The following is a 26,564-nucleotide window of genomic DNA, read 5'->3' on the forward strand; positions in this document are numbered from 1 at the left end:
GCCAATACAGGAGCAGCTCCCTAGGCAACCAAATGTGAGGCCTTTGGTGCTGAAGGCCCAGTTGGGGTCATTCTAGGCTGGGCAAGTGCTGTGACCAAGACCTTAGCATACTGTGGTAGCCATGTCCCGGAGCCCTGATGCCACTGATGTCCCACAAGCCTAAGTAACTAAAGCTATGAATACCTCCCATCCCTCCCTGCCACACCCCTTTTAGGTCTCACTTTTACAGCATGCATGCACTGTCAGTGAAAGCTTTTGTAAATAAAAATTAAAAAAAGCTCAAAAATGGGTTTACAGCTTGCCTCCTACTTACTGTTACTTACCATTGGTTGGCTCCCATGTCACTGTTATCTTTCTGCTACTTATTGGTCAGTCTCCTACTGCTTCCACTCTCTCTTCGGTGCTTGCTGAGGTCTAGCCCTACATGGAGCCTGGATCAAGTACACTTTCTGATCTCTGTGGCCAACGTCCATCCACTGGCTGCGGCTTGTACAAGTAGTTTTTTTTCCTTTTCAATCAGGCCCTTCTTAAGAGTGCATGTCTTTGTAGGCTCTGCTTACCCCTTATAAACTGTCTCACCCTCTTTTCCGTCCTTGTTTATGTTGAACTGGAGCATTCGTTGGAAGGAAGTCTGGTGCAGCTGAATGATTTGCGCTACTGATGTTTCTCACACCATTTTTATATATTTTTAAATACACTGGGACTTTGATTTGCCCATATTTTCTCCCAGCATATTGTCTTGTTTTGTTGCAGATCTTGCACGTGTTCCCATTCCCTCTTTGCTGGTTAATGAGCTAGCATGTTCAGCCAATCCAAAACATTCTCCCCCACTGCAATACAAAACATTTGGCCCCACTACAATATAAAACAATCTGCAAATCTGCCCCACTCCAATTAACAATCTGACTCACTCAAGTCTGCCCATCTCCGATCCAAAGCAATCTGCCCCACTCTCCGATCCAAAGCTATGTGCCCTGCTCCATACCAAAGCAATGTGCTGCGCTCCAATCCAAAACATTTGGCCCCACTGCAATATAAAACAATCTGCAAATCTGCCCCCTGCAATATAAAACAATCTGCAAATCTGCCCCACTCCAGTTTAAAACAATCTGACCCACTCCAGTCTGCCCCACTCCAATCCAAAACAATCTGCCCCACTCCAATCTTTCCCACTCCAATACAAAACATTCTGCCCGCTCCAATCCAAATCAATCAGCAGCCGCTCCAATTCCAAACAATCTGCCACACTCCAATCCCAAACAATTGCCCCACTGCAAACCAAAACAATCTGCCCCACTCCGAACCAAAATAATCTGTTACGCTCCAGTCCAAAACAATTTGTCCCATTCCAGTCCGCCCTACTTCAGACTGCTCACTCGAATCCACCCCCAATCGACCCCATTCATCCCAGTCCACCACATCCAGTCCCAAACCATCTGCCCCACTCCAATCCGCCCCAGTATCCCCCTCACCCCGGTCCACCCCAATCTTCCCCACTATAAACCAAAACAATCTGCTCCAGTCCAAAACAATCTGCCCAGTCCAATCTGCGCACTCCAATAAAAAACAATCTGCCCCACTCCAATCCAGTCCATCCACTCCAATACAATTCACCTCACCCTAAACCACTCCAATCCAAACCAGTTTGCCTCAATCCAATCCAGTAGAATTTGCCCCACTCTAATCCAGTAGAATCTGCCCCACTCTAATCCAGTAGAATCTGCCCCACTCTAATCCAGTAGAATCTGCCCCACTCTAATCCAGTAGAATCTGCCCCACTCTAATCCAGTAGAATCTGCCCCACTCTAATCCAGTAGAATCTGCCCCACTCTAATCCAGTAGAATCTGCCCCACTCCAATCCAGTAGAATCTGCCCCACTCCAATCCAGTAGAATCTGCCCCACTCCAATCCAGTAGAATCTGCCCCACTCCAATCCAAAACAATCTGCCCAACTCCAATCCAAAACAATCTGTCCCACTCCAATCCAAAGCAATGTGCCCCGCTCCAATCCAAAGCAATGTGCCCCGCTCCAATCCAAAGCAATGTGCCCCGCTCCAATCCAAAGCAATGTGCCCCGCTCCAATCCAAAGCAATGTGCCCCGCTCCAATCCAAAGCAATGTGCCCCGCTCCAATCCAAAGCAATGTGCCCCGCTCCAATCCAAAGCAATGTGCCCCGCTCCAATCCAAAGCAATGTGCCCCGCTCCAATCCAAAGCAATGTGCCCCGCTCCAATCCAAAGCAATGTGCCCCGCTCCAATCCAAAGCAATGTGCCCCGCTCCAATCCAAAGCAATGTGCCCCGCTCCAATCCAAAGCAATGTGCCCCGCTCCAATCCAAAGCAATGTGCCCCGCTCCAATCCAAAGCAATGTGCCCCGCTCCAGTCCAAAGCAATGTGCCCCGCTCCAGTCCAAAGCAATGTGCCCCGCTCCAGTCCAAAGCAATGTGCCCCGCTCCAGTCCAAAGCAATGTGCCCCGCTCCAGTCCAAAGCAATGTGCCCCGCTCCAGTCCAAAGCAATGTGCCCCGCTCCAGTCCAAAGCAATGTGCCCCGCTCCAGTCCAAAGCAATGTGCCCCGCTCCAATCGAAAACATTCTACCCCACTGCAATACAAAACAATCTGCCCCACTCCAATTGAAAACAATCTGCCCCACTCCAATTGAAAACAATCTGACCCACTCCAATTGAAAACAATCTGACCCACTCCAATTGAAAACAATCTGACCCACTCCAATTGAAAACAATCTGACCCACTCCAATTGAAAACAATCTGACCCACTCCAATTGAAAACAATCTGACCCACTCAAGTCTGCCCATCTCCAATCCAAAGCAACCTGCCCCACACTCCAAACCAAAGCAATCTGCCCCACTCTCCAATCCAATGCAAAATATTCTGCCCCACTGCAATACAAAACAACCTGCCCCACTGCAATCCACAACAATCTGCCCAATTCCAATCCAAAATAATCTGCACCAAACCAATAAGCAGCCGCTCCAATCCAAAACAATTTGCCCCACTCCAAATCAAAACGATCTCCCCCACGCCAATCCAAAACAATCTGTCACGCTCCAGTCCAAAACAATGTGTCCCATTCCAGTCTGCCCAACTTCAGACCGCTCGCTCCAATCCACCCCATTCATCCCATTCCACCACAATCCAGACCAATCCAAGCTACCCCACTCCAATTCACCACAGACCAACCCTCCCCAATCCAAAACACCACATTCCAACCCAGCCCACTCAAATCCAGCCCCCAGTCCAGTCATGCCCAATCCATCCGCCTCACCCCAGTCCATCCCACTCCAATCTAATCGTCCTTAATCCACCCAGTCCAATCCAGTTTATCTTAGTCCACCTCACTCCAATCCACCCCACTCCACACTAATTCAGTCCACCACTCTCCACACCAATCTAATCTACCCCACTCCAGTCCAGTCCACCATACCCCAGTTCTCTCCACCCCACTCCATTCCTGTCCACCCACTCAGGTCCACTACACTCCAATCTAATTCATCCCACTCAGTCCACCCCACCTCAATGAATTCCACCTTACTCCAGTCCACTGTACCACAATCCAATGCACCTCACCTCATTTCAGTCCACCCCACTCCAGTCCGCCTCACCCCACTCTACTCCAATCCACCCCAATCGAAGCCAGCTCTACCCACTCTACTTCAGTCTACAACACTCTACTTCAATCCAGCCTACTCTACTCCAATCCAATCCACTCCACTTCACTCTACTCCAATCCACCCCACTCTACCCCAATCCAGTCCACATCACCCCAGTCCATCCCACTCCAACCCAATTCAACTTAACCCACCCCTGTCCAGTCTACCCCTCTCCAAGCTACCTTAATCCACCCACACCAATCCAGTCCACCCCACTCCAATCTAATTCAACACACTCAAGTCCAGTCCATCCTACTCAAATCCAGTCTACTCCAATCCACCCTACCCCACCCCTATCCACCCCACCTACCCCAGTCCAATCTACCCACTCCAGTTCCCCTCATCCCACTTCAATCCACCACACCCCAATTCACCTCACCTCCCCCCACTCCAATCCAATCCCATCCCAAATTCAATCCAGTCAGCCCCACTCTGATCCAGTCTACCCCACTTCAGTGTGCCCCACTCCACTCCATCCACTTCAGTCTAGTCCAATCCTCCCCACTCTATTGCAAACCACCCCACTCTATCCAATTCACCCCGCTCCAATCCATCCACTTAGCTCCGGACCAATCCACTCCACAATCTACTCCAGTCCAGCCCACCCCATTCCAATCAAATGAATCCAATCCACCTCAGTCCAGTCCGTCTAATTCACCTCACTGAAAACCACCCCAATCCAATCCACCCCACCTTAGTCCTATCAGTTCACTCCAATCCACCCACCCAATCCAACCTAATCGCCCCAGCCCTATCCACCCCTCTCCATTCAGTCCACCCCACTCCAATCCACCCACTCTACTCCAATCCACCCCACTACCTCAGTCTACTCTAACCAACTGCACCCTATTCCAAACCACTCCACAACACTCTCACTGAATCAGTGAACTCGTCTCTCCTCAACTCAGCTGCATAACACTCTACACCCCCTACTCCACTCTACTCCTCCATTCTATGACACTCCACGCAACTAACTTTTAGCCACAATGAACAGCAGCAACACTAATGTACAACATGGCAAAAACACATTTCCAAAGCCAATTTCTCTAGTATAGGCTAGACCTATTGGCTTTGCCAGTGCATGTGTTCAATTGTGTAAAAAGAAAAAAATTAACAGAAGACAGGATATTATGCTAATATTACTGGTTTCCTCCAACTTAACAAAGAGAATAATTTTGAGAGAGTTACTTAGCTCAGTCATTCAATGATGATATTTATACAGATTAAACAAAAGAAAAAGACATAGACAATCCCTCAGAGTTGTCTCTGGTTAAGTCAGGTCTCAATGAGACCCATGATGGTGCAAAGCTGAGCTGTAGTCAGTTTCACATACATAGATTCTGTATTTGAATTCCCCCAAAAATGTGCATACATTTTTTATTTTATTTTTGTGCTCTTCTGTCCCTTGCTTAGCAACTGTGTTTACATATACTGCATAACTGAGGGAAAAGGTCTGTGTCCGGGATTCCAGCCCAGATATCTTGCCATGACAGTCCCCACCTGAAGGCGCCACTTTACCTTTAGCTGGAAACTGTTCAGAGTGGGATGCTGGCCTGTGAGGTCTGTTCACTAAAATCTTCTGAAAAATCTTGTTGATACAATTGATTTTAGCACATTTGAAAAATCTCTTCTGCAGCAGAGTATGGGGTTAGAACCCATATCGGTTTTTATGTTAAAAATAGGCCCAGTGATGCATTTTGGACTCCATATATATTTAGGAGTTTTATATAGCGCAAACACTGCCCAGATTACATTGCTGTTTTACTTCACTAATGACTAAGTTGAAACACTCATGCACTGACAAAAATCTCTGGAATGCGCTACTTAGTCTAAGGAAGACATTTATTACTTCACTTCGCAAGGTTCATAAAGGAAGGTCAGCATGCTAAAAGCACACGTTTAAAAATGGTCACAGCAATTAAATGAAAACGTACAAATGATTCTCCACTGCAATATACTTAGCAAATATCTATATTATAATGCAATAAAATAATGAATTAAAAAAATATGCATCACCGTGAGGCAAGGTCACCACTGCTTCATCTCCCTCCTATTCAGCATCAGATCGCCAGATCCCAGAATCGATCGAGGAGAGGGAGAGACAAATTATCCTCACGGGAAGGATGACACACCCCAACGTCCTGGGCATGTCTGAGATCTGCATTACTCTCAGACCCCACTCCATCTGGTCTTGGCCTCTTATACTTTGAACAAACAAGAGAGGAAAATTCTAGAAGCTCCCTCTTACTGCAGAAGTTTATTAAAAAAAATGCTGCTTACTTTAGGCCAACTTTGAAAAGAACACATCGGGACTTGGCCACAATCCCAAAGAGCCACTTCAGAACAAGGCCGTTCCCTGCCGTCTTAGTACATTCTTATCAGCCTAAGCCCTTGATGGAAAAGAACATGAAAAATAAAAACATGAGCACATTGCACAATGTGGAAAACTACTTGCAGCTTTTAACGTGGCTGTGGCTAATTCTAAAATAAAGTCAATAGGCAAAATGAAGCTGGTGGTCACTAATGTGACGGTGTGCTGCTAGGATAAGTGCAACATGGAGTCAGTGGTGAAACATAAATAATACAATTGCATAAGGTCAGACTCATTTTTATTTTGGACACCAGAGATTAAGGTCTTTTTCCCAGAGCATCATGTGTCTTGAACTTGGTTCCCCAGATTCACAGTTAACAGCTCTGGGCATTAGGCTACATCCATATTTCTAAATTTTTATATGAAAGTCATACCTAAGAGGGACGTTTTTGTATAATTACGTATAGTGAGCACATTCTCTGTTGAAATGGCTTTGTGAAGTTAAAAAACAGCTGCAAAAATACTGGAAGGTTCGCCTGGAGTCTTGCTTAAGAATATTTGCAAGGGTATGTTTTAAAACTGGACAGAGGGACATAGTTCGGCACCGCTGCATTAGTGGTTCTGGAACAATTTTCAGAGACTGTGCTGACATCAGTGTTACATTACTGAAGTTGTAGAGATAGTGAAAAATCCTAGCTTCGCACAAAGTGTATCAAATGTATTCAGCAGGATAGTGGTAAGGATGTAGAATGTAGCTGGTGGTGTATTTTGGAGTACCCTATCATAAATATATTACAAAAGTATCGTGCAATACTGCACTGCCACTTACAGACTGCACATGTTCCATTGAAATGGCCATTAATTTTGCACAAGAATAGTTTTACTGATAACACTATATAGCACACAGATAATGTGTGGAAATCACCTTATATGTGATTCACAAAGTAGCTCAAGGCTTGTCTGTCCTCTAATTATTAGAGCTACTTACTGTCATTAACCACTTTTCATTCCTCTGTAAATTCAGTGAGTTCCAAAAACCAGCGAACAAACATTCCATAAAAGTTATGACATAATAAACTCGGCTGCACTAATGGTTCATGTTTCTGTAATATTCAATATTTGTTGGTCTTTTCCTGGAGTTTCTGTGGGTAGCAGGATGCACTTGAGTAGTATAGTAGGAGATTACTAGCCGTTTGGTGCATATCAAAATGCTTTGTGGTGGAGAATTACTAGGATTGATTAGACATGACCCCTGATTACAAAAAGTTACAGGATTTTTGCAAGTTCCTTCCACTTTATACGTTTCAATGAGTAGGTTGGTAATGGACCTGTTGTTTGATGATTTCCGACATAAAGCTTAATAAAGTTATATCATGGCATATAGTTTTTGTGAGTTTATGTAGCTACTTTGGCTCATGGTTTTGTAGAGCAGCAGCTATTTGCTGTCATTGCTAATCTTGATTTTGGATTGAGTTGTGCATTCAGATTTTTTTCCTAGGGTTACAAACAGTGGTAGAAAGACGCATACGCTCTGGAGGTAGACTGACATCTGTAGTAAAAGGTAATCACTGCATTCAACTAGTAGATGTGTTATAGTGTGTGAAGTACAGACCTGCATCCTAGAGATCTAGATTCGAATATGTTTGGCAGTTAAGCAAGCATATTTATTGCAGGTATGATTAAAATTCAACTCCAACATTATATTGAGCAATAGTTTTCACTGAGTGGCATTCAAGCAGAGCCAGAAATGCAACACTTAGCAAAACCATTATCTTGGACTTTAATGTGTGAATGCAGGCATGCAGAAATACGTAGATGAAGTTTGTGTTGTATCTCTGTTCAACCTCCCTATTTCTGTACTTCTTAGGTGTGCTACCTAAAAGGATAGACTAACGTCCACATCTGGGAAGCGTGCCCGTTATTAATCTTCAATAACCATATAACACAATCTTTAAAATCAAGAAGGGCAAGCAGAGTGCCACTACTCGGGCCACCCTCGCGTATGACCAGAAAGGGGGGATACAAAGGACAACATATGGTTCCACTTCTAGGTTGGCCAAGACAGTCACTTCTCTAACCCCCTAAATAGCAGGTTGGGTAGGTGGATGGGAAACAACATTTTTATTAGCATCACTTACGGCAGTCCTTGGGGATGGAGGTAGAGATGAGAACAATCATTTGCAATGCAATAGGTCTGGTATTTGCTTGAGTTAGAGCTATTGGCGTTGTAAATTCATAACTGGACTTTTCTTGCCACATAAATTGGTCAACCCTGCCTCATAATTTGGTCTTTTCCTGACACATAATTCCAGTGGCCCTGCATATAACTAAAACACTTCCATTTACCTTCTTCCTCTATCTGCAGCCAAAAATGAAAATGTTGCCTAATTTAAATCTGCCATGCTAATTCCAATAGTATACCGATTTCACCACCACACCATCAGAGTTGCTGGCTGACACAATTTCTAAAAAAAAAAAAAACACGAGATAACCACAGAGTATTGAGAGAAATAAACTGAAAGGGTCACCCAAACATATCAAGAGTGTTCAAACAGTCATAGTGTAATAAGGATGTTAAGATGGCCTGAATCAAGGTTATAATTGCAATAAGGAGAAATTAATAAATCATATACAATTATCATGTAAACCCAATTAAACCCTTTATCAGAAATACACTTTTGGCATTGGACTGCAATGCTCAGAACAGCCCCTACAGGACACCACAATAAAAATAGCATTTGTAAGAAACATGGTCATATAATCATATAGTTAGCCCCTAGAGGGCATAACCATATGAAAAGAAAATGTCAGAATGTAACTGCAATTAAATTACAAACAAGGCTTTTAAAACACAAACTACTCCCAGTTATATAACAAAGGTCACAAAGATGAGAGCGCTTACAAAGGCACAGAATGTGGGCGGGGTTATTATTTTGGGGTCCCCACTTACATAGTGTGGGGACCCAGAGATACTCTAGACAGAAAGGGCACATTGTGGTGAACCATTGGAAGGTGGTCCCATTGTCCTGGGACCATCACAGGCTGAGTTTTTGTGCAAAAAATATTTTGTAAAAGTAATGACCTGCACAGCATTATGGGATGTGTTTTTGTGCCTGCAAATATTGTAGTATGTTGACTATAATGCTCAGAACAGCCCCTAGAGGATTCTACAATAAAAATAGCAATTATAAGAAACATAGTCATGTATCCATATAGTCAGCCCCTAAAGGGCATAACCACATGAAAAGAGAATGGTAGAAAGTAATGCATTGTAACTATATATTAAGCCCCAAGAGGGCGTAGTGCATTACACATTTTGAAGGATAGCAGGCTTAGCACAATGACATAACAAACAAGGCCCTTAATACAAAATTATTGCCAGCTGCAAAACAATCATTTCAGAAATGAAAGAACTTAAAAAGACACTGAATGGTGGGAGGGGTTGTTATTTTGGGGTCCCCACTAACATAGTGTGTGGTCCCAGAGAGGACGTAGGGAGAAAGAGCACGTTGTGGTGAATGTTTTGAAGGAGATTCTATTGTCCTAGGACCACCACAGGCTGAGTTATGAGCAAAACTGTTTTGTAAAAGTAATGCTCTGCAAATTATTATGGGGCAAGTTTCCGTGCCGCAAATATTGTACTATGTTGACTGTAATACTTAATAAGTCTTTCCATGTTTATCTTTATATAATTGTATATTTGAATATTGATTTATGCCGTTGTTTGACATACATTTATAATATTCTTTTTTTTAAATTTCGTTACAGCTTTTTTCTATGTTAGATAAAAGTGAATATTGATTGTAGCTCATTGCTTTTTCTTGTATTCAACTGTAATACTTATAACAGCCCCCAGAGAACATCACAATGAAAATAGCATTAGTAAGAAGCATGGTCATGTAACCATATTATTAGCCCCTAGAGGGCATAACCACATAAAAATGGCAGGAAGTATTGCACTGTAACCATATATTTACCCCCTAGAAGGTGTAGTGCATTACACATTTTCTGAGCCAACAGGCCTACTGCAATTATATTACAAATAATCCATGTAACAGGGTCAGACTGCAAGGTGGTAACAAAAACGCCCCAAGGCCGGACAAATGTAAAACACATACCAATGACAACAAGGGATTTTTGAAAGGCAAGCCCACAAACATGTGAAAGAGATGGGTGTGGCTAAAAGCCCACAAAATACTTACAACAAGTGGAAAAGCACTTGCACGCGCTAGACCTAACAATGAGGAAGACTAGACCCGGGTACAGCCTTTATACCAGCACATCTCTCTCGTCCCAAAGTACCACAGAACACCTCACGAGGTCCAGCCCATTGAATTATTTATTTATTGATAAAGCACTTGGACTTCGTGTTTCTGAGACTTCCAACAAAACGTCTGGTTTGTGGCAATATTCAGTTAAACAAAAAAAAAGAAAGTTTGGTTACATTCCTAAAGACCTTGTGTCCTCCAGTTTCCTTATGTTCAGAGGGAGTTTGTTCTATAGTTTGGGTGTCAAATAGCAGGTAGACAGCCCTCCGACTGTAACTCTTTTGGGACAGATAGCAGCAGGAACTTAAAGGAACAGAGGTGTTGCTTAGGAGTGTAACGTTACAGAGCCTGTCCTTTCAACAGTGGCAGGCCTAGATCGACTTCACACCTCTTCCAACCTGAAGAATATAGAGACAACTTTCATATATTTTCACTGAAAAAAAGCACAATTTTAAGCAATGTTCTAGTTAGGTTAGGTTTGGACATCTTAACTTAAAAACAAAAGTTAAAAGAAAAAACAAAGGTTATAGTGGTATTCTGGTTAGGTGGTGGAATGAGATATGAGCTGACGTTTGAATCCCAAAAAAATACTGAAATACACCACTTATAGTATAATAATAAAAATTAAATTCTGAATTAAGGTCTAACCTAACTTTAGAGTCACTTTCAACTTATTTTTTTAGTGAATTTCTGTGTTTTTTTTATTTTTTTTATTATATTCGAAATTGGATCAACAGCCAACCATTTGCATTGAGCCAACCGCGACCGTGCAGAGCAGGATATGGTGGCAGGGCCTGGCTTTTGGCTAGGCCCTGCATCCAAATCCAGTGTGCATCCAACTCCGTCATGTGCTTAACTCCCTCTGTGTACAGCACATGGCTGTGCGCAGCTCGGTTTGGCCACACTGCCTGTCCTTCAGCTGTGACCTGCTCCAGCCCCAGTATGAAATCAGCCTCTGCTACACATGGACTACTGCAGTGCATGCCAAACCATTGTTTTCTGACTTATTTATTTTAAGGTATTTATTTGGGGGGGGTACAATGGTACCAGTCCTGCAAGATTCTACCTCATGGTAATGTGTGGTTGAAACTTGAGCAGCACCTGTGTGAGAGTACTGTGCTGTCTCACTGGAGGGGGACAAGAATGCAGCAGTACGCTTGACCCACATTTTTTGTCTTATTATTCACTGGTGGTGGCGAATCCCCCGCCAAGTCCTGCCACCTGCCCCTCCACCCTCCCTCCACATGTGTATGATGATCAGGGTGTCCCTACCCTAGCCCCTTATGCCATCTTTAAAAAAAATTAAAAAACTTTTTCAGGGCTTGGGGACTGAGTCCTGTACTGGCTGTCACAATATTTTTTGAGTTGTTACGGCCTGAGGGCCATTGTATCGCATTGGCTGGTGGTCAAAAATGATCTCTTAGCCACTGGTATTCAAGTATTTTTGAATTAGTGCTATTGCTGGACTATTGCGGTATGTAACCCATCAGATAGCTCTAACATTTCTTATAGAATTACCCCTTCATTCCTGCCCAAGCACCTCTTTAAACCAACATTTCTCAAACTACTGAATGGATTTACACCAACGGACGAAAAACACGTTTCTGAGTAAAGTTCCTACTTTCTGCCAAACGTAATATAGTTCTGTGCAGCCATTTTTTCATTATTGTAAACAAAGGGGAATTATAATGGGAAATTGATGCTTTGGGGCCCCTTTTTTTTTTCTTGGCCGCTGCTTGACGAATCATCTCAAAACTTTCAATAAAGGAACTAAAGTGAGAACAATATTTTTGGAAAGTTTTTTACAGATTCATAAAATGGCGCCAAAGTTATTAAAGAAACAATAAATGCCTTTCATATGTAAGATCTAACTACACCACTCTGGTGCTATATAGGGGTCATGTTTTTTCACAAGTTAAATTCATGTATGTACAGAAATGGCAGACTCAAAGGTTAGCTTTGACACTTCCAAAACATTGTATCACACTCAAAATGTAGGTGAAACCACATGCTATTATTGTGGATATTTATGACTCCAAAAATGTTTTGCTCAAATTGCCATTCCTCCTTAGGCACCTATTTGGTGGATGATACTGTACAACAATCCGAAATGCATTGGTCCAGACCCACTAATTCCTCTCCAGCGACTTTAAGGGTTGCTGTCCTGTCAAGAGTCATGGGGGCGAGAGCCGTGCAACCATAAAAGGAATGTGTAGTTCCCACGGCCTACACTTTAAAAACGTATGCTAGTTATTAATCCTTTAATGGCAATAAATTGGAATGTTGAAGAGCAAATAGACCGCCTTAACCATGTCACAAGGCTGACCATGGGTAATGTAGTTTCCCTTTCCTGCTAGCAGAAAAATAACTTGTTTTAAGTAACAAATGTACTCATTAGTAGAATATAATACTTTTAGATGAAATAGATACAGCACCTGCAAGAATTTGAGTTGCTTGGTCACAATCAAGTTATCAGTCATATGTTATTTTCACCAGGAAGTTGTCTATTGTATCTGTCAAGGTAAGTTTAGAAAAAAACAAGCTAGGAACCTTATGGTATTTTCACCAGGAATATTTCTATTGCACCTGCCGAGAGAAGTTGAAAAAAAAAAAAACTCTTTAATTGAGGTTACAAAAACGCCTGTGACAGGCTAGTTGCAAGGAATAGCTAATACCCAACACTTGTGCACCCATGCACAATGAACAACCTTTTTGAACTTTCGTTTAGTTGGATCTAACCTGTATTTTGAAAGAAAAAAGCTTTGGACCCATTGGGTCTTACTTCAAGACCATATTCAACTTTGCTAACTCCAAATGCACTCTCAACTTAGTGGTACCTAGAATGTACAGCATAGCAAAGAGCCTCAGAAGTATCAATAATTTTTGACTACCAACCTACCATCTGTAAATGACAGTCAAAGTTATTCCTCATAACTGTCTTCGAGCTCAACCTTGGTAGCACAAACTCAAATTCACTATGTACGCTCTATTGCTGAAGGTCCTCGAATTCAGCTGTTAAGCAAAATGTCCCGACTGTGCTTCATACCTCATTGAATATCTGGTTATTCTGTCCTCTTACCAATCAACTGGGCCATTGCTGTATCTGTAATGTGTGGTAAACTTCTTAGATATCCGTCTTTGTGCAAGCTGTATTTTCTCTCTTTCATGTGCCAGCATCATGGCACGACTCTTGTTACACAGTCTAGTATGCAAAATACATATAAATTAGGAAAGTTGCCACAATTTCGCCACATGAATTGTAGTTGCTGAAAGGGTAAAGGACTGTCACAATTTACTCACACTGTAGTTAAAATCTTAATTGCTTTGTTTTCTAGATAATTGCTTTTGATGAACTGAAGACTGATTACAAGAACCCTATAGACCAGTGTAATACCCTCAACCCTGTAAGTCATTGGACAGTTTTTCATGTGCATTTGCTAAATTTTAACATTAGTCTTAACTTTTCGTGTCTTTTTATTATGAATAAATAATTGGTTTACAATACTAACATCTTGCGGTGAAAACAATAAACTCTGATTAATTAATTTCTTTATGACCTTGTCAGCTGTCACACTAACATTCGTCTTTCAATCTGCTTTTTACATTGTCGGCTCAAAGACAGTTGAAAAGCTCAAAAAGATTAAAAGAGTCAAAATTGCACTCAAGGTGTGTACAGCTTTTTAGTTATTTGTTTACATGCAACCACTAAATATGTGTTTTGTTAGGAATATCTGTTTCCCTGTGTGAACCTGTTTTGTAAAGTGTGCTTGTTCATCTGCCTGCTCAGGTATATTTCAGCATCATGAATGTTCTTATTTTGCAGACATTTTTATTTTGCTTGCCTTCAAGAGAAATTGGGGAAAGCTGTTATATGCGCACAATTGGTATATAGGTAGTGAATCTTGTTAAAGGCATTTTGATTACAAAAAAACTGCACTGCATCTGACAGATTTCCCTGCTTAAGACCTGTATGTCCTTTGCGTTACTTCTAAACCATGGTTAGGGAGTGAGTGCAAGTTTCCCTGTTTGCACTGTCCCAACCATTAAAGAAGGTCACAAAAGCATTAAAAACTATTGATCTGCATGTTTAAAGCAGTTTCTGGCAATGAATGTCGCAACGTTTGCATGTTGCAGGCAAAACCATTTGTCTTATTTGAAATGTGAAGTCCAAAAGATCACAGTATTGTTAGTATTTTTAAAGCCAACTTTGTTGTGATTTCTGTAAGTGTGGTAAAATGCAGTTGGTTATCAATGCTGTGTGGTCACCTTCTAGGGGGAGGGGGTGAAAGTTTTTAAAACTGACCGAATTGCATTTTTTCATAAATTGCAATGTTTTAACTTTGTTTTTTTTTTGGTAGGTGAGAAAATGTTTTAGCATATCTGCAAATGAAAATTGCTATCTTTTTCGTGAGAAACACATTTTAGGTGGTTGTTATGCCCATCCTTACTGCCCTAATATTTTCTTCAAAAGTTATTTTTAATTTCATTCAGAGAAGTTAATTGATGTGTATATTGCTCTACATTAAGCTAATTGCCAAATCTTAGTTTGGAGTTTCGGTTTCTTCATTCTTAGTCGTTGTACAGCCATTTTTTTCAATGAAAGTCTTACAACACTTTCTTGAACTCTAGTCCTACTGACCAAACCGGAAAAGGACGTGCTTCAATATGTAATATCCTATTTTCTGCGTTTGTATTTGAATTCAAAGTTTGGTGTTCTTAAATGAATTAGTGCTAAAACATGAAGTTTTAAATATTTTAATTTGTGTACCATGTATGCATTAATGCATTTGTTCTAATTTGTAGGTCATTACTGCTGTTTTGATGGCATTGAATTATGGGTGTACTAAGGCTAAGACAGCCTAAGAGCCAACTCTAAATTTTTGTAATAATAATCACATTACCAGTGTGTGTCTTTGTGAAAGTGATAGCACCAAAATACCCCTCTTGCCATTTTCCTTCCTATGTGCTATGTTGGATCCAGATAGGTGTCTGTTGCTCAGAAGGACTTGAATCTATTCACTTTTTCAGAATATTTGTTGCTAAGGTATTTGTAGACACAATACATTTTTTATAGATGTAGAATGCAGCCGTCTGTCAAATTGCACATGTTTTAACAATAGCATTTGAAAAGGGGTTATAACGCAGTTTATAGCTTTGCTGTGTATACATATTTAATAGCCAGCCAATATGCAATTGTTGTTAAGTTATAAAGCCTCTTACTTTACTTTACTGCCATTCACAACACCAAAAAAGGATATTTTACAGTTACCTATTGATAATTATTTAGTACTTTGTCACCCAAGTCTCAAAGTGCTTCGGTAACTGATGTTATCACTTTATTCAATGTCACCTCAGAGTTACAAGAGCCTGGGACGAACTGCAAATGTTCAGACTTGTGTCTATAAAGCTTCTGATGGAATTCTGCATGAGATTCCTTATTTTCCGGAGCTGTTATACAAACAATTGGGACTTGATGTTCTTTATCCGATAGGCTGCTTACTCCTTTCACTGTGGAAGTCAATAATGATTGATGGACCCTTCGAAAGAAGGAAAACTGTGACACCCCCCCCCCCCCCCCCCCAACCTTCAGTAGAATTTATTAACATGGGTAAACAACTGTCAACCTTTTTGTTTTGTGAGCAATGCATGGTTATAATAAAGTTTTTATTTAGTTGAAGGCTGAACATATTTTTAACTTGTCCAACCGTGCAGAATGATGGATTCTGCAGTTGTAAACCAGATATGATGTTTATCAACACATTCTGTCATGGAACATTAATTTTCAGTCTTCAGAGTTTGGACCAAGGAAGAATAGAGGCTTAAGCCAACTTTAACTGAGTGATCAGATTTCCTTTCAGTGTCACATGGTGCAGCTGTTACAGGGCGAGGAGTTTTAGCCTTCATCATAACACACAGCGCAACCACAGACTACATCAAATGGGTTCATACTCTTTAGTGAAGCTTCTACATTGTGCCATTGGGCCAGAGATAATTACGTTTTCATCAGTAGAACAATTTCCAGGAAAATACATTAAGTAGGTGGGTGCAGAAAGAAGAGATTCAGAGATGGGAGCTAAATGAAAATGTAATGAATAAAATGAAATATTAGTTATATGCTCAGGCGTTTTCAGATTTGGAGCACGGACTGGTACGTACACGATGTTGCAATTTTAATTGTGACACAGAAAGTAACCTGGTTAGACGTGGTGAAAAATAAAAATAAACAGTGGCACTCGCAATTGTGGTGTCTCTTCAGCATAAATAATTTTAATTCATAAATATTGAAAATGAATACCTGTGCTTTAGATGAAACCCTAACTTCCATGGGTACAAACAGTGGTGATCATAGATGTTTACATCACACTGGTGATGGACACATCCTTCCTAGCTACATATTGCACAGTTGTTGTTTTTTTTTCAACACATCCAAAGTAATTGTACAGACACGACACCTGTCTGTGCTTACAGGGCACTGCTCATAGAAGGCGGCGGCTTTGGAACCCCCAATTACTAAACTAGGATACTTTCAGATGTCTTAAAAAAGAATGAAAGTGTTGCAGATGTTTAAGAAGTGTAAAACCTGTGTTTCTAGCAAAATAACACTTATAAATGATTAAGCGTGATGGCGGTTAACTGTGTGAAAATCGGTTGCTATGTTACATTTGCTGCTACATTGTGTTAAACCATCTATGATGTGTTTGCCCTAGTTTTTTGCCACAGCCCAGCTGCAAGATTAGGTAACTGGAACTACATCCACGTTGGCTTAGAACCTGCAGGTCCACCTCTTTAATTAAGGAAACCCAAAATACTATCACACAAAATGAAGATGAGGCCTTCATAAGCTTGTTGTTATGTTTTCAATGGATAGTAACTAGTTCCCAAAGTTGTAATACCTAGTTCTGGGGTGTAGAATTTAATAACATATCTGTTTGTCCATTAGACAGGTTGCTTCATAAATCTACTTGTCCTGTAACAAAATCCACTTGTTCCTTTGGTGCCTGGTAATGCGGCAACAAACTATGGCAGAAATCTCATTATATAAGGGCTCTGATAATAGCCACTCTGATTACCCCAGGACTCCTGCTATAGTAGGGTTTGAATACTAGCAAGTCCCTTATTTTGCCACCATTCCACAGATGTCCATACTGAGGCCGTAGGTAGCAGTACGCAATAGTTCCAGGTTTGGAAATGCCCTTTTGAGTGTGTGCATGTTTTAGTTTTTTTTTTTTTTTTTACCAGCTCTTCTCTAACTGTTTTCCATACTGAGAAAGCTTGGAAATGTATTCCTGATAGTTGGGGTGGGGGGGGGGGAGGGGGAGTAATTGGAGGGAAAGTGAACTTGGAAATGTTCAACAGATTTTCCCATGAGCATATTTATACATACATATTTGCTTGAGCTAAAATGTTGTTCACAAATATTTTCTAGGAGTACCACTTCCTGGCCTACTTCTGTAAATTCTAGGTAATTCATGAGTCGTATAGCTGCACTAAAGCAAGGACATATACCATGGGTGCGCGTTTGTGACTTCCTTTAAGAATTGGGCCTTTATTTTTATTACTCTTCTGTCTCTCGCTATTGGCTGGCTTCACTATGAGTGACGGCGTTGTGCTTTTTCACAAGGAGCATATCTGCACACAAAGTGGTTTTGTTCAATGACGGGAAGTACTTTGGCAATGTGTGCTTTTTGAGACCAAAAAATATTTTTGCATTTGCTCGGCAGCTCCCACAACAATAAAGTTGTACAAAAAACACGTCAAAAGAAGATACACACTGACAAACCCAAAAAGCCGACAACCAATGTCGAACCTACTGACTTTGACAATGCTTGTTTATTTTCAGGTTTTCCGTAATCTTGTTGAAACTGGTTACACTGATTTTCCATTATGCAATAAATTTTTTGAATTACTAGCATGAATCAACACATTTTACTAAATGATGCTTCAAGGAAATGTTACCTAAAATTTCACAGCAGCTTAGCAAAACATTTGTTTCCCGCATTGCATTTTTTTAATGCATGTTTTAATTTTGAAATCAAAGAATCCTCAATATTGCTTTCAAGCTTCTGCAGATATTTGCATCTAAGCAGAGATTTCTTGGAGCATTATACGTAGCCTCAGATTGTTCAACTTTGGAAATGTGTACACATTTTATACTGGGACTACTATCAGTAGTGCTGTCCAAGCTTACAACATTTCCTTAGCTTGTGCTCACCAAAATAATAAAGGCTTTGCATTACTGAACCATACATAAAAGTTCGAACAGCATTGACATATGGACACACATGTTACCTTTACTGTAAACAATGCCCTACCCTGATCCATAATGTGGTATGGTAAACTGGCAGCTAAAGGGTTTGTGCTGTAGTGGGTTGGGTCTACTTGGCCCAAGGACAAAATAATTTTGAAACCTGTCGTCCTTAACCCCAAACAATATGTCCTATGTATCTGGCTATAGGAATTCCACCCCGCTGCTAGTCGACTGAGCTATGGAGGAGCCAGTTGTCGTTATGCATGGCACTGGATTGAGCTGAGTCTGTTAACTGATAACCAAGGTCCTTGTTCCTCAGTTAAGACTACTGGTGCCTGCTTTCAGTGGCAGGAAATCCAAGTCTTTTGGAGCACCAAACGTTAACACCCATGTCTCAAAATTCACTAGGTTTTTCTGTTGGCATTGGCACCCATTGGACCTGAGATGCCCGCAAGGCTGTCCATGTCATCACTTGGGACTGGGAAACAAGGATGTATGGAATGGGTTAAAACCACAACTTTGCATCATTATGTCTGTATACCATAAGGGATTAAAGTAATGGTTCCTGAATGTGGGCCTCTGACGGCACTCTTTGGGACACTTCCTTAAGATGTGGACTAAAGAGGAAAACTTTCTGTCTCTCTCAGGCTGAAAAGTAGCAAATAAAGGCTTCCACAAAGTCAGTGATAGTATGGTCTGAGTCAAGGAAGAACCAGGCCTTGAATGTCCTCTAATCCTCTTAATGCACAAACACCCTTAGTTTGGACTGCTGGGTGGTAGGCTCTTTATGGCTCTTGGGCATCACGCTTTCTAGAGACAACTGCATAGTATACACTCCACTTGGTCAGCTTCTCTGCTCCTGTCTCTGGTTAGTACTGGCTGTCCATTCTTCCAGTTAGAACAGCAGAACCATCCTACGGATCCTATACTTCAGGGAGAAATTAAATCACTGTGTGGATGCATGTCTTTCATGGTGCAGCAGTCTCTATTTAGCTGAGATAAGTAGTGTTTATTCTATTTTGGTGGCCCTGGTGGAAAGTCCGTGTTAACCATATTCTAAAGACCCTTAAACATGAAAACACCCCTCCAACCTGGAAAGTGCTTCTGAGCTTTCTTGCTTCTGCCGAGGTTTTGCAGAAATTCAGATTTAGCCAGATGGGACTACCTGCTCTACAGCACTGAGCCCCCCTATGGGGAAAGGGACTCCTGTATGTATTGTACATCAGGTGTGCTGGGTCTTGTAGGAAAAGGTTTTTTTGTCAACAACCCAGTTTTCCCCATACCTTGTGTCCCAGGTCACCAGACACCCAAGGAATCTGAAAGCAGAGCACCTGGGACAGGATTAGATCAAAGGCAATATAAAGACAATTTAAAGAAGGACCAAGCAATTATGGTGTTCTCCTTAATGCCATCTTAGCACAACACATATAAATGATGCTCCACACTTGCAGCAAGCCACACATACTATTGAGATAAAGTAAGGACGACGGTTATGAGGGCATGTGAATTTTATAGAGGACTGCAGGTACCCATTCACCTTTTATAGAAAGCTCTCTGTGCCCTATTGTGAGGGGCAGAAGCCACACCTTTCTAGGACTAGAAGTACATTTTAGGTGGACAGTAGACCATTGTGCTCTGCTATTGAATAGACTAATAATCACTGAACATCTCTAGTGGCCCACAGATTTGTCAAGCCCCGTTGTTATGTTGGCCTCTACTTATTGAGGTCACACACTGTAGATGTCCTAACCAGGGGCCTGGAACTGTCCCCGTTTATGCAAGGTTCAGTACTTGTCCTATGGACTGAAGGGACGGCATAAGCATACCCTCATAGTGGACACAGTACCACTTGCCCTGTCTGGGGTTTAGCGCATAAAGCTGTAGTGGCTGCGTACTCTGTTCAGTAATTGAAAGTGTGATCAGACATTTTTATCCGAGTCTGTGAGAATGTGTCTTACTGGCCCCCTCTTATAAGGTTTGAATTTGTGAATGCCCAGAACCTTGCGCTGACGTTCTATGTGCATGTTGCATGTGTGCATACGTAGGCTGCATGTAGCACATGTGCAATAGTAGGACTCTGTGTGTGTGTGTGTGTGTGTGTGTGTGTGTGTGTGTCTGAGTTTTAAAGCCACTGGGATCCATTTTGGATGCCTTTGGTCTAGCATGGTTTAAGACAGGGGGTGAGGATAGCTTTGCCAGACGGAAGGTGGAAGAGTATTGCTTTTAAACCTGTGGATGAAGGGCATAGATCAAGACACTGAAGTGAGGCAGATGGAGACAGGAATGCATTTAGAAGTTCCAGGATGACTTAGCAGGGAACATTGTATAGTTCTTCCTGAGCATTGCTGTTTGGTTGATGGGAGGGGTGAAGAGTGAGACCGCAGTTTCTGTTCTGTAAGCTGAGGAAGTTTCTAGTTCATGCCTGCCCTTTTGTCTGTCCCTGATAATTGTTCGGGAAAGCTAATGACAGCAGTACTTAATTGCGTCTATGTTCTTGGTGTTCCAGCTTGGAAACCGCCTCAGTGCTACCTCCTGTGAGAAACATCATTTTACACAAAGGCTGGGTCCAGAGGGCAGCTTAAGAAGGACACTTTAACTAGAACTACCTCAAATGAGTTGTAAAGTTTGATACAGTGGATCTACATCCCATGTCTAAAAAAAGGTGTATAAAAAGTGTGACCCAAAAGCACTCCACTGTGTTCTGGTTTCTTCATGACCAAGGAAGGGAGTGTTCAGTAAAGTACAAGTAGGACTCCTGTGTCACCTGGGCCAATATCTACTTGACAGCTAGCCTCCCAGAGGTGAGAGGAGACTTGAGGTCTGCACAGTTCCAAGAAGTCTTCCTGCCTGCTTAGAACGGGAAAAAGTCTGCCTGGCCCTACTGGAGGAGGGACTATCTCGAAGGAGAAGCCCAGCATGTTCATGGCTGAGAAACATCTAGAGATGGTAGACTGCCTGGAAGAGCAAAACTAGGAGCAATCTGTACTTCGGTCTGTCTCCCAATCTCTTTCTGTGGTTCCCTTCGAACCATACCAACCCTGTGTCAGGCTGCAACTACCATGTTGTGTGATTCTGTTCCAGGCAATGTTGGGCTGCAGCTGCTGTGGGTCTTGCACTTTTGCACATTGTGCTGCAACAACTTCACTACATGAGTCATGCATCGACCTTTGCCAGGCTGCAACTGCCTTTCTGTAAAAATCTACACTGCCTTTTGCTGGGATGCGTCTGCTGAGCTGCTTGAATCCTGCACGGGCCATGTTGGAATACAACTGTCGTATGACTTTGCACCAACTGCCTTGTGCTGCACCTGACATACTGCAGTGATCACTGTATGTTTGTCTGCATCAGCCTAGAAGTGGATAGGAATATTTTAGGAGCTCAGTAGTCCCAGTCGGATCCTTCAAGGGGGCCACACAAATGTCAACGATAAGGGCTACGTCCAACCTCCTCTCTGACAGCCGCCAGACAGGAGGAGAAGGCTGGGGGCCACCGGTCGAGAATCAGCCACTGGTGACTACTTAAAACTGTTCTCATGCCTGCTACACCACTGGGAGGAAGAAAAAGACAACTGGTTGCACAATTAACTTGATGTAGAGCTAAATGTGCACCTGCGCCTCATTCATGGTCCTGCTACAAGTTACTGTGCATTTATCCAGATGGGATCACCTTGATGGGAGAGAGCATGTCGAAGAGATGGAGGGGTGGAGTACGGTGTAGTGCCATGAAGGTAGTTGGGACCAGGGGTATTACGCTGTATGATTTGGTTCAATTGTGTGTTGTGTCATTAAAATAACTTTTTCAGAAGACAAACATGGGTCTGGACATTGATTTGTCTGTTGGTTCCTTTTTGAGCTTGACTAATAAGCCCCCAATCCACCCTCTTACTCTACCTCCTGGAGAAGCATGTGACTGCTCACCCTTCTTACCCTGAGTGAAGTGTGGAAAAGGTATACTCCATCTAGTTTGCAGACCAGTAGGAGGTCAGACTACTGGACCCCCATTAGCAAACAACAGGTTGGGCCCTGTTGGTAGTGTCTGCCCTGTAACCCTTAGCAGTGTTTGACCCATTAGATGGATATTTATCATACATTGTGTCTGCAACTTAAGTGTATTACTAAGCCTGTATGTACTGTGAAGAGGTCAGCAGCAAGTATGCAAATTATGTGGAAGGTCAAGTATTCCACAGTCGTATCCCATCACACTACCCTATCTTACTAGTTTGACATAACTTGATTGCAGCCATTCCTCTCAAAGGCATAGCTGGGTGCGTTTTTAAGTGTGAGCTAATATAGCAATGTGCCTCCCGACGTACCTCATAGTGCTGTGAGGCGTGAAGTCGGGACTCCATGGTACAGCACTTATTCCAGTCACTAGTCCACTCCTGTAACTGTACCTTATTTACCTTTTCTATCTTTCAGCTCCCCCTAAGAGGGGCTAGCAAGGACTATCACTGAGCAAATGTCCTACCCCCAGGTTTTTTAATAGGTGGTGATTGACCCCGTAACATAAACCCTTGCCTACTAAGGTTGTAAGTGAAATTCAATATAAAAATATACCTGCCTACGCCTATATGCTTTAACAGGTGGTACCAAACATAACTTTTCCCAGTGAATGAACCAGGCCTATAGACATTCATTGGTTGGTCACCATAACCAACCCTGGCCTACTCTTTTTAGCATACGTTTTCCACATAGCAACCATTAGGCGTACAGTCAATCAGAAAACGGCAACCATATTCAATCCTCCTAAGAAGGCCTAATAAGGACTATTACTTTGGGAATCATCAATGCCCAGAGTTTGTCAGAGTGGATAAACAAAAACCAGCACAGTTGCCTAAAACGGTAATCGCAGAGATTCCATTATCAATGTACTTCTCTACAGGGTTTAACGTACAATAATGATAAACCTTAAATATTTATTGGCTTTAACTCTGCTTTACATAGTAAATTTGCTAGATCTACTGTATTTGCCTTTAGTTTAAATAATAAATGGATCATGCCTATATATCCTTGATCATTGGATTGGCACGATAACCAAGTAAGTCTTGCTATATGAAGCACAAGCGTTCCCACAGGCAAAAAGTGCAATACATGCACTTGTGTTCAGTGGAAGCCCTCAACCTCTGCCCAATCAACATGCGGATAAAGCTAAAGTACCTCTCTCTGTAATGCTTAAATCCTATTTTTCTATTAATCGCATAAGATCTGGCAACAGTTGCTCTTAAAGTCAAAGCTAAAAATGACAAGTGGCTTTCTGCTATCCAGGCCTTTTATGTGCATCCTGCATGCACAGCATCTAACAACAGCTAAATGCAAAGATTAACTCAGCATATGCTGCATGCAATCACACCTGTATTGCATGTATAATGAAAAGCATGTATAAAAGCTCTGCCACATACATCGCCAATTTTATGCAAGGATTGTAATGCTTGACGGTCAATTGCCGCTCTCATTTCCTTAATTAATTTTATTATCTTTGCTTCATAACCTACATCTTTGTAATGCTCTTTACCTGCTCAGTGGAAGGATTGGTCATTGGATCAGGCAAAACAATCACTCATATGGACATTTAGCTTTGTTTCTGTGTGAACAATAATTCTAAGATCAGAAATGATCAGGTGCTTGACGGTTTCTTTTGTAGTACTGGTGTTTAACCCAGCATTTTCATCTTCTGATTTGCACTTGAAACTTGTCTTTGGTCTATTGAACACGTGCATTTCTTCATTACTAGTAAAACCCTAAGTAATACAATGTAGGAAGTTGGCTCTGTATGTGCTATTTCAAAGTAAGGAATAGCATGCACAGAGTCCAAGGGTTCCCCTTAGAGGTAAAATAGTGGTAAAAATAGATAATACTAATGCTCTATTTTGTGGTAGTGTGGTCGAGCAGTAGGCTTATCCAAGGAGTAGTGTTAAGCATTTGTTGTACATACACATAGACAATAAATGAGGTACACACACTCAGAGACAAATCCAGCCAATAGGTTTTTGTATAGAAAAATATCTTTTCTTAGTTTATTTTAAGAACCACAGGTTCAAATTCTACATGTAATATCTCATTCGAAAGGTATTGCAGGTAAGTACTTTAGGAACTTCAAATCATCAAAATTGCATGTATACTTTTCAAGTTATTGACAAATAGCTGTTTTAAAAGTGGACACAGTGCAATTTTCACAGTTCCTAGGGGAGGTAAGTATTGGTTAGGTTAACCAGGTAAGTAAGACACTTACAGGGCTTAGTTCTTGGTCCAAGGTAGCCCACCGTTGGGGGTTCAGAGCAACCCCAAAGTCACCACACCAGCAGCGCAGGGCCGGTCAGGTGCAGAGTTCAAAGTGGTGCCCAAAACGCATAGGCTAGAATGGAGAGAAGGGGGTGCCCCGGTTCCGGTCTGCTTGCAGGTAAGTACCCGCGTCTTCGGAGGGCAGACCAGGGGGGTTTTGTAGGGCACCGGGGGGGACACAAGTCCACACAGAAATTTCACCCTCAGCAGCGCGGGGGCGGCCGGGTGCAGTGTAGAAACAAGCGTCGGGTTTGTAATGTTAGTCTATGAGAGATCTCGGGATCTCTTCAGCGCTGCAGGCAGGCAAGGGGAGGATTCCTCGGGGAAACCTCCACTTGGGCAAGGGAGAGGGACTCCTGGGGGTCACTTCTCCAGTGAAAGTCCGGTCCTTCAGGTCCTGGGGGCTGCGGGTGCAGGGTCTCTCCCAGGCGTCGGGACTTTAGGTTCAAAGAGTCGCGGTCAGGGGAAGCCTCGGGATTCCCTCTGCAGGCGGCGCTGTGGGGGCTCAGGGGGGACAGGTTTTGGTACTCACAGTATCAGAGTAGTCCTGGGGTCCCTCCTGAGGTGTTGGATCGCCACCAGCCGAGTCGGGGTCGCCGGGTGCAGTGTTGCAAGTCTCACGCTTCTTGCGGGGAGCTTGCAGGGTTCTTTAAAGCTGCTGGAAACAAAGTTGCAGCTTTTCTTGGAGCAGGTCCGCTGTCCTCGGGAGTTTCTTGTCTTTTCGAAGCAGGGGCAGTCCTCAGAGGATGTCGAGGTCGCTGGTCCCTTCGGAAGGCGTCGCTGGAGCAGGATCTTTGGAAGGCAGGAGACAGGCCGGTGAGTTTCTGGAGCCAAGGCAGTTGTCGTCTTCTGGTCTTCCGCTGCAGGGGTTTTCAGCTGGGCAGTCCTTCTTCTTGTTGCAGGAATCTAATTTTCTAGGGTTCAGGGTAGCCCTTAAATACTAAATTTAAGGGCGTGTTTAGGTCTGGGGGGTTAGTAGCCAATGGCTACTAGCCCTGAGGGTGGGTACACCCTCTTTGTGCCTCCTCCCAAGGGGAGGGGGTCACAATCCTAACCCTATTGGGGGAATCCTCCATCTGCAAGATGGAGGATTTCTAAAAGTCAGAGTCACCTCAGCTCAGGACACCTTAGGGGCTGTCCTGACTGGCCAGTGACTCCTCCTTGTTTTTCTCATTATTTTCTCCGGCCTTGCCGCCAAAAGTGGGGCCTGGCCGGAGGGGGCGGGCAACTCCACTAGCTGGAGTGTCCTGCTGGGTTGGCACAAAGGAGGTGAGCCTTTGAGGCTCACCGCCAGGTGTGACAATTCCTGCCTGGGAGAGGTGTTAGCATCTCCACCCAGTGCAGGCTTTGTTACTGGCCTCAGAGTGACAAAGGCACTCTCCCCATGGGGCCAGCAACATGTCTCGGTTTGTGGCAGGCTGCTAAAACTAGTCAGCCTACACAGATAGTCGGTCAAGTTTCAGGGGGCACCTCTAAGGTGCCCTCTGTGGTGTATTTTACAATAAAATGTACACTGGCATCAGTGTGCATTTATTGTGCTGAGAAGTTTGATACCAAACTTCCCAGTTTTCAGTGTAGCCATTATGGTGCTGTGGAGTTCGTGTTTGACAGACTCCCAGACCATATACTCTTATGGCTACCCTGCACTTACAATGTCTAAGGTTTTGTTTAGACACTGTAGGGGTACCATGCTCATGCCCTGGTACCCTCACCTATGGTATAGTGCACCCTGCCTTAGGGCTGTAAGGCCTGCTAGAGGGGTGTCTTACCTATACTGCATAGGCAG

At 42.7% G+C, this 26,564-nt stretch overlaps 1 protein-coding gene across 1 annotated transcript in view; it reads left to right on the top strand.

Annotated features, from left to right (window-relative positions):
• The window catches only part of CNIH1 (cornichon family member 1), an 83,570-nt gene that overhangs the window by 3,615 nt on the left and 53,391 nt on the right, over positions 1–26,564 (top strand). The window contains exon 2 of the mRNA XM_069208546.1: positions 13,588–13,656. Coding sequence (XP_069064647.1) covers positions 13,588–13,656 — 69 coding nt within the window. The remainder of the gene's footprint in view (positions 1–13,587; positions 13,657–26,564) is intronic.

This window comes from Pleurodeles waltl, chromosome 9, assembly GCF_031143425.1.
Source record: "Pleurodeles waltl isolate 20211129_DDA chromosome 9, aPleWal1.hap1.20221129, whole genome shotgun sequence".
Classification (NCBI taxonomy): domain Eukaryota; kingdom Metazoa; phylum Chordata; class Amphibia; order Caudata; family Salamandridae; genus Pleurodeles; species Pleurodeles waltl.